Source organism: Cebus imitator, unplaced genomic scaffold, assembly GCF_001604975.1.
Source record: "Cebus imitator isolate Cc_AM_T3 unplaced genomic scaffold, Cebus_imitator-1.0 Scaffold72, whole genome shotgun sequence".
Classification (NCBI taxonomy): domain Eukaryota; kingdom Metazoa; phylum Chordata; class Mammalia; order Primates; family Cebidae; genus Cebus; species Cebus imitator.
The window spans coordinates 14169-23269 of record NW_016107387.1 but is presented as its reverse complement, the minus strand read 5'-3'; the positions used below and the strand labels follow the sequence as shown (position 1 = coordinate 23269).

At 35.2% G+C, this 9101-nt stretch overlaps 1 protein-coding gene across 1 annotated transcript in view; it reads right to left on the bottom strand.

The window, feature by feature from the left end:
- Window positions 1-9101, bottom strand: part of LOC108306452 (probable helicase with zinc finger domain) — a 46446-nt gene that overhangs the window by 33240 nt on the left and 4105 nt on the right. Inside the window, exons 3-4 of the mRNA XM_017531379.2 lie at window positions 6360-6539; window positions 5727-5831 (exon numbers count right to left, since the gene is read on the bottom strand). Of these exons, the coding sequence (XP_017386868.1) occupies window positions 5727-5831; window positions 6360-6539 (285 nt within the window). The remainder of the gene's footprint in view (window positions 1-5726; window positions 5832-6359; window positions 6540-9101) is intronic.

The window sequence follows — 9101 nt, the reverse complement described above, 5'->3', positions numbered from 1 at the left end:
AAATAAAAGAGTAATTCTTTTCACTGTCTGATATTATTTAGTAACTTTTTGTTTTTCTTAGACATTGGAATTCTATGATAATAAATCTTGCAAATGGCTATTAAAAGTCAGCTTTAAATACTAAGTTATTACATAAGAAAAATACAAGTCTGACGTTATAATCATTTTTTGCTAAAGATCACATCAAAATATGTTTTAAATTCTTGGAACTAAAATTGAGTTCCTTTTTCCATTTTTCATTCAATTCAAGACCATGCAGGAAAGTGATATTTGGTGAAGGGGAAATTTTACACAACGTAGACAATCTAGACTTGGCAGACAAATGACAACCTCTATACCATACGCTACATATAATCATTTTATTCAAAAGGCAAGCAGTGGCTCACACAAAAACATCTTTGGATGCATAAAAGTTAATCATGAAAAAAATCCTCATGATTTCTGATCCTGGCCTACCTGTCCAAATATCAACTTACTGGTAAGCAAATACTAAGGTAAAACTATGCAGTTATGACCTACATTTTAAAACTAGAATTCTACCCATCTCCCAGGTGAACTATTAAGTCTGATAGTAGAACAAAGGCATTTTCAGAAGGCAAGAGCTAAAAAATATTACCTCTTACGAACTTTGTCAGAGGGTTGAAAGCACTAACTAAGTGTGTGTACAAAAGGATGTGCGCCATCAAAACAAGGTAGAAAATCAAGAAAGAGGAAGACCTAAGATCCAGGAAATAGGATCTAATATAGGAAAGAAGAAAAAAGAAATTCCAAAATAATGGCAAAGAGAAGTGTCAGCATAACAAAGAACAACCAGTTCAGAAAGGAGGAGCAAGAGAAATCCAGAAGGGAAGTTTCCAGGAGAAAAAACGGCATTGACAAATTATCTAAGAGCTGTGACAATGAAGAAACTTGTTTCGGCAGGTATTAACAGAGTGACTTAGGGTTTAAGACGTTCAAAAAAAATAAAGCAAATGAAAAACAGTAAGTATTATTAATGCTAGAACAACTACAAAAAAGCATAGGAAAGGAAATATGCATATTATTTGTTAGCAGCAAATAATTTACAGAATCATAATAATAAAAACACTAAAAAATGAAACTACTATACACTTTGGGAGGCTGAGGCAGGTGGATCACCTGAGGCCAGGAGTTCGAGGCCAGCCTGGGCAACATGGAAAACTCCGTCTCTACTAAAAATATAAAAATTAGCTGGGCATGGTGGCATGTGCCTGTAATCCCAGCTACTCAGGAGGCTGAGGCAGGAAATCGCTTGAACCTGGGAGGCAGAGGGTGCAGAGCGCCAAGATCAGCCCATTGCACTCTACCTTGGTCGACAAAGCAAGACTCTTGTCTCCAGAAAAAAAAAAAAAAAAAAACAAAAAAAAAAAAAAAAAAAAAAAAAAAAGCAGCTACCATAATAGAAAGTCACCAAATATCCAAAGCCAAATTAAGACACACATATACATAATCTGTATTTTTATATATTATATATATTTATAATTTTAAAAATGGAAGTATCAAAAGAAACTGCTTTAAAAAAAGGTCAAAAATTCCCTTGGGAATATTTGATGAGCAGTGGCTAGGTTAATTAAAAAGAAAAATTTTTGCTATCAACTTTAAAATACAACATGACCTTTTGTATTTTAAAGTATATGCATGTGATTTTTTAAATAAACATGAATACTAGTCTAAAACAAATGCCAATTATTTGAATCATTATGGGGAAAAAAAAAACAATATTTGAATTGGACTTCTCACTTACAGGTGGCTTTTTAAAATTAAAACTCTCTAGTTTCTCCCATTTAAAAAGAATCTTCACTTAAATCCTCATATTCCCCCAACCACTACCCAACCTCTCCCCTTCTTTCACAGCCAGACTTCTCAGAAGTATTATCCATACGTCCTCTCCAGTTACCAACCTCCTACTCATTCCTCTCATCATTCAACATGGTTTACCCTCTATCTAATCAAGGGACATAAACAACTTCCACATCAAGAAATCGCATGGGTGTTTCCAAGTCCATCGAGTACCTTGACTTGGCAGCATGCAGTTCCACTGTTGCTCCCCCCGGCCCCCCCGACTCTCCCCTCAGCTTCCATGACTCAAGCTTCCTCTGCTTCCCTTTGAACTCTCCAGCCCTCCTCTCCCGCTCTCTCCACTATCCTGACAATCTCATCCATGCCCACGCTTCAATCACAACCAATACCCTAGTGACTCACACGTTTTCTCTCTCCAGCCAAGACCTCACCTCTGAACTCCAATGAATATTTCATTGTAAAATTGGAAAAATCAAAAAAAGTGGTTTTTCGAATTACTCATTTATGTAGTGTGGATATTTGTTCCCACTAAAATCTCAATGTTGAAATGTAATCCCCAAAGTTGGAGGTAGGGCCCTGTGGGAGGTGTTTGAATCCTGGGGGCAGATCCCTCATGAAGGGCTTGGGCCATCCCCTTGGTGATAATTAAGCTTTCGCTCTGAAATCTGTTCACTTAAAAGTGTGTGGCACTTCCCACATGCACACTCACTCTTACTTGCTCCTCCTTTCACCATGTGACATCCTGCTCCCCCTTCACTTCCACCATGACTGTAGCTTCCTAAGGCCTCCCGAAAAGCTGAGCAGATGTCAATATCGTGCTTTCTATAAAGCCTGCAGAACAATGAGCCAATCAAACCTCTTTTCTTTATAAATTACCCAGTCTCAGGTATTTCTTTATAGCAATGTAAGAATGGTCTAATACACTCATCAACTAACTCTAAGCACCTACTTCTTCCTCAAAGGGTTGGGTTGGGCAGCGGGGGGGAATTGTAGTTCTAAGTTTCACTGCTGACTTTTTCCACAATTACCTTGGAAAGCTACCTCAAGTTGAAGCTAGTAAGAACACACTGCTTGATCACTGGGCCAATTTTCTTGAAAGTATAATATTCTAGTGCCAACTTTTAAAAGATTTTAAAATATTCTCTGTACTGTCATTTTGTGACCATTTAAGTTAGACACTGTCTAAAAGATTATTTAAAACCCAGCTAACATTTTTTTAAATTGGAGAATTGACAGTAACAAGACAGTTTCAAATATAATACCAATTAAGAAATTTACATCTTTTCCAGAAAGAAACCTATCCACATATCCCCTATGAATTATAATTCTTAAAATAAGAGATAGGCTGGTAATATATAATTTTAATTCACTGAAATTTTATTCACATGGTAAATTCATATACAACAAATAATCCCAAAAATGTTATTAGTTAAATTACTGTGAGTCAGAATGACCTGATCACAGAATATGCTTCTCTGAAGATCAATCTAAAACAACAATTACCTTCAATTTTCCCAGAAAGCAAGAAATGCACACCTCCATTGATGACCTCTAACTGCAAAGCCGTAACTTTGCCAGAACCAGATACTGATCTTCAGAACCACACATAAAAAGAAACTGTTTTCCCATCTATTCCATTTTAAAATCTTCTAATTCTAGTGAAGAAGGAAAAACTGAAACTAAACATGAGCTAAAATGGTTTCCAAAATCTCCATCTCCAAATATTTTAAGTTCAGCTCAACTCCTGGAAACTAACAAAATTTCACAACTTTTAATCATACGTGTATTTAAACACATTTACTACTGTCTTCACTATGAAATGTTTTGACTATTTTCACACTATAGCACTTTTCAGGGCCTGTTCCAGACTGCATCATGAAAACAGCAAACTCTTCATCAGCCTTCCTCCCTAGAGACACCCATCTTCATGGGCATGAGCAGACACCTAGTGCCCTCTTGTGTTCTTTCCTCTGCATCCTGGGACAATTCAGAAAAACCTCATCTTCCCAGAGTACTCCGTCATACTAATCTTCTCTAATCCATTTCACGTGCCTTCCATGTTTGTTGTCTATTAGGAAAATTATAAATTAATCTGAGCTAATGTAATAATAGTGGTAATAAATCTTAATTCAATGTATTCTCTAAGGAAATACAGTTGCACGTTAACACCTTTCCCAAAGAGAAAAACTATGGTGAAAATGTAGGACTTCATAAAGAAAATATTTGGGGAAGTCAGGCTTTTTCTTACTTTATTCCATTTACTAAATGAAATAACATGAAATTTGCATTTGAATATTTTTATAAATATTTTTCCATCTTGGGCTGAACCACTTTTGAGACTTACAGAGAGGTAAGATTTTCTGCTAGAGGGCAAGTTTCAATATTTGGGCCACAACAACTATACATGTACCCTACTGAACATACCTTCTTTTTCTGCATATCTAGATGCACCACATGTTGGATTACAACCTCCAAAAAATAATTTTACATTGAAAAAAATAAATGTAAGCTAGTGAGTGATGGCTTTCGTGTTCATCAGCAACTGCTCTACAGCCCCAAATATCAAACGACCTATGCTAAGTCGACCAAGATTTGAGAGGGCTTTACTCCACTATTTTCAAACCAAGTACACCATAACTGACGAAGGTCAGACTTCCTATATAACACACGCGCATTCTACCAACAATATAAGTGAACAAAACAAGCAACTTATATCATTAAAGTGAGAACACCTATGGCAAAAATGCTAGCTACTCAACTTTCACTTATGAGCTGAAAAAGATTAGATTCTGAAGCAAACTATTTATTGATGAATGTATCCTTCAATAAATAACTGTTTTCATTTATAGTGTTAGTGATTGTATATATGTAATATTTTCATATTCAATACAACTAGAATTTACTTAAAATAATTACTGCTTCTTAATCTTCCAAAGTAAAAATAAAATATCACATAAAAACCTCTGTTAACAGGTCACGCCACCTTTTTCCTCTTTGTTTTTAATGGAATTCTAAGATCATTCAAACAGCTTTGGTTATAACTACTGAAGAATTAAATAACATAATTTCATTTTTCCATGCTTGAGCTCAAGTAGAAATAAAAAGTTAGTGACTTATGATTCAAAAGTGCAGTTAGAAATTAATTTGTAAACAACTGTATTCAAACAACCTAGGGCAAGACATATTAGTTTATAAAATGGCAAAACTAAACATTAATTCATACAATGAAGGCAAATGGTATAATAAACAACAATTTGATGATTCTTTATTGTTTTCTGAAGAAAAGGATTTTATTCCCCCACATCCTATATTTAAGTACATTTCATGTCCATGTATACTCAGAGGGCCTTTCTATATCAACCTGAAATTTTCTCTGACACTTTGTCTCTCAAATGGTAGCAAAAGTTGTTAAATACCAGTCAAGTACATTTAGTTGCAAAACTTATTTCAATATTTCATGTTTATCTCATGTGTAGCTTCTATGAAATTACCCGCATGATCACAGCCAAAATTTTATTTTCATAAAGAACTGTCACTGCATGACTAATCTGCCATGCAAAATATGCCAGAATTTTAAATGAATTAGATTTAATTTAAATTATCTTATTTATATTATTCAATCATACTAGCTTTTAGAGGTACATATCAAAATCTACTCAGGTTGAAACAACACTTTACACACAAAACTTAAAAAAGGATGTCTTTCTCTTAATGTTTAAGAAATGAATAGTTAAAGATTTTTACATATTTCCGTAATTTAAACAGCTTCTTCAAAAGACATAACCTCTAAATGCCAATGCACAGTTAAAGATTTTGATATTTCCAAAGTTGCTAAAATCTTTACAGACACCTTTTCTTAAGAATAATAAAGTATGATACAGATACATAATAAGCCTTAAAAAAAATACCTGAGAGGTCTTGCCTGGGGATTGCCTGCTTCTACATATGGATGTAAATAATCCTTTATGTAGAGATCAGCAGCACTATTAGAATGGGTGCAAATGAGAATCCTGCTGAAATAAATGGTGCAAATAAAAAGAATGATAAAACACAAAACTATTCAAGCAGTATAATACCAAAAAAAAAAAGCTGTGGCCATCTTAATATTATACAATTCCCTTACCCTACTTAGTAATCCCTAACATTATTCAGTGATAGCTGTAAGAAATTACACTACTCTTTAAGCTAAAAAGGAAGTTCCCCAAAATCATTTTTAATCTATCATCTAATATATATGTATACACTTAAACCCAACTTTTTCCACTCTAACAGATACCACAATTCCATAGCAGACTTGTTCTGATGGCTATTTTAAAACCATTTTAAAACTGTCTATATTGCCAATTTTAAAAACAGTATGTTTTAAGAGAATTCAAATTTTAGTGCTCTGGGGTTTGGGTTTATGGCTTTTCCTTTCTTCTTTTCTTCATGTTTAAGAGCTGCAGGAAAACTATGTTGCTAGCCCTCATTTGGTATTTAAAACAAGAACAGAGGTAGTACCCTACACCAGGGAAATATGAGCACACTTCCCACCCTCTCACCTAGTCTCCTGCTGCTGCAGAATATGTTTGACAGCCTGAGCTAGCGTGAACGTTTTGCCTGTCCCATAGGGTCCGATGATAAGCACAGGCGGCAGCTGGATGGAAAGTGGAGTGGTAATGGCCAGAACAGCCTCTTTCTGTTTTGCATTTAGTCGAGGATCCAACTGTTCATCCCATTGTCTATGGAAAATAAAAATTTATTTTAAACACATGCATCTCATTAATAAATGGAACACAACACACAAGTATCCTGAATTTCAGTGAATCATTAAAACCACTGAAATAGCATAGCATCTATTAAAAACAAATGCTTATTCTAAAGCTACTTTTTAGAAAGTTACCCAATAGTCAGGGTAGAGTGTTTTAACATGTAAATCAAAATTAATTTTATCTTGTCCTATTCTACATACAAAAATATTGTTGTAACTTATCTAAGGAAATCACATACTTTGAATCCAGTTGCTGCCAGGTCTTTAAGTAGAAATGGCAATGTTTCAAAAATGTAATTTCCCTCTGTTACAAAAAAGCATCAGAAAACATTTTACTGATATTAATGGAGTATTAGGTTTTTTTGCATAGCAAATGAAATGCAAAAGGAAAACTATCTAAATTTCAATTCTAATTATTTAAAATATCTGTTAGGTTTAAAACAAGAGGAAAAGAACAAACCTCTATGTCCCTGGTAAAGAGATACTAATTTTCACAAAGATCTTAACGTAGAATTTTTACAAAGATCTTGTTTGCCATAAAAAGCCAAACAAATGAAATGTTTAATATTTTTGCACATACACACACAAATAATACACATATCATATTGGTCAGAGTACAGAACACCTGTCACAGTTGCACATTTGGTGACTGTAATGAGATCTATCTTACTAGTATCCCTTCTATGACTTGGCTAAGTTTTGAAGATTTAAATGGACAGCAGATGCTGAAACAGATCAAACTGAGTAGAGAATCAACAGCATTCTTTCTCACAACTACAGTTAAAATACTATACATCACAACAACTATGGCAAAAATGATAGGGATGTGAATCAAAATAGGAAGGGTGTGTAAAGAAACTCTTAGAAAATTTAAAATCAAAGTGCCTGCAAAATAATCCTGAAATAGAGGACAGGGTTTAGACAGGAAAATTCCCTCTGTGAGGCTATATTTTACTTAAATCAGAAGCTGGTTATTTTTGAAAAACCTTAACACTTTCAGTTTTTAAGAAATTATAACCTGGCCAGGCATGGTGGCTCATGCCTATAATCCCAGCACTTTGAGAGGCCAAGGTGGGAGCGTCACTTGAGACCAGGAGTTCAAGACCACCCTGAGCAACATAGTGAGACCCCATCTCTACAATACATATATAAAATAACAGTTATATTATGACATATAATCTCAAACCAACAAAATTCGCCTTATAAAATATAAAAACTTAGAAAACAAACTGACCATAAAATCATGCCAATATTTCTTTTTCTGAAATTTGCCACTCACTAAATCTCATTTTATTTCAGAGTCCCTCAGCATTAACCAGCTTATTTATTCATAATTCTACCAGTATCCAGCCATTTTCTATCTTCTATAAATGAGAAAACTGCCTTAGGTGATGGTTAAGTCCAGACCTAATGTATGTGGTAGCATTAGGTGGAATGGTTACCCTAAAACCATCATAGCAGCTTTCTCTCTGTCTTCCTCTACTGTTAAGCCTAGCCAGCTATAACGCTCCATCTCCCAGCCTCCTTTGCTACAGACCCAATTCTGATCAACTAGATGGAGGAAGAAGTCCTCAGAAGGGTTTCTATACCCAATAAGTAAAAACAAAGCCTCACTTATTATAATTTGTTTTTTTTTTTTTAACTAAAGGAAGCCCTCCTTGCTCTTCACTTCCTTCCTCAGCTGACTGGAAAAAGCTTACGGTAAATAAACTATAGCAGCCATCTTTATTTTAAACTTTATTTTATTCCCAGAGCTAAATTATCAAAGTCCTTTCTTTCCCTGACCTAATACAGTTATAATTAATTTATAGACTACATGCTTAAGAACAACTTCTCAACTTCATTTATCTATCTATATGCCACATGATTCCAGAAAAATATTTTCTGACACAATAGTGGCTCACTGCAGCCTCAAACTACTGGGCTCAAGCAATCTTCCCAGGTCCGCCTCCCACCTAGCTGAGACTATAGGCATGTGCATCACACCCAGGTAATTTTTATTTTTATTTATTTATTTATAGAGATGGGGTCTCACTATGTTGCTAAGGCTGGACTCTAACTCCTGAGCATAAGCAATCCTCCCACTTCATCCTCCCGAAGTGCTAGGATTATAGGCGTGAGCCCATTACCATTACAACTAATGATTTCTCAGTATATTCCTAGACCCAAATACCTTTTACTTGCTATTTAAATTACAGTGGTATAAAAGTCTTTTCCTGCTTGAAAGTTTGCTTACTTTTGCAGTTAAAACTAAGCGCAGTGGCTCACGCCTGTAATCCTAGCACTTTGGGAGGCAGAAGCAGGCAGATCACGAAGTCAGGAGTTCAAGACCAGCCTGACCAACATGGTGAAACCCCGTCTCTACTAAAAATACAAAAATGAGCTGGGCATGGTGGCGCATGCCCGTTATCCCAGCAACTCAGGAGGCTGAGGCAGAAGTACTGCTTGAACCCAGGAGCTGGAGGTTGCAGTGAGCTGAAATTGCGCCACTGCACTCCAGACTGGGCAACAGAGAAAGACTCTGTCTCAAAAA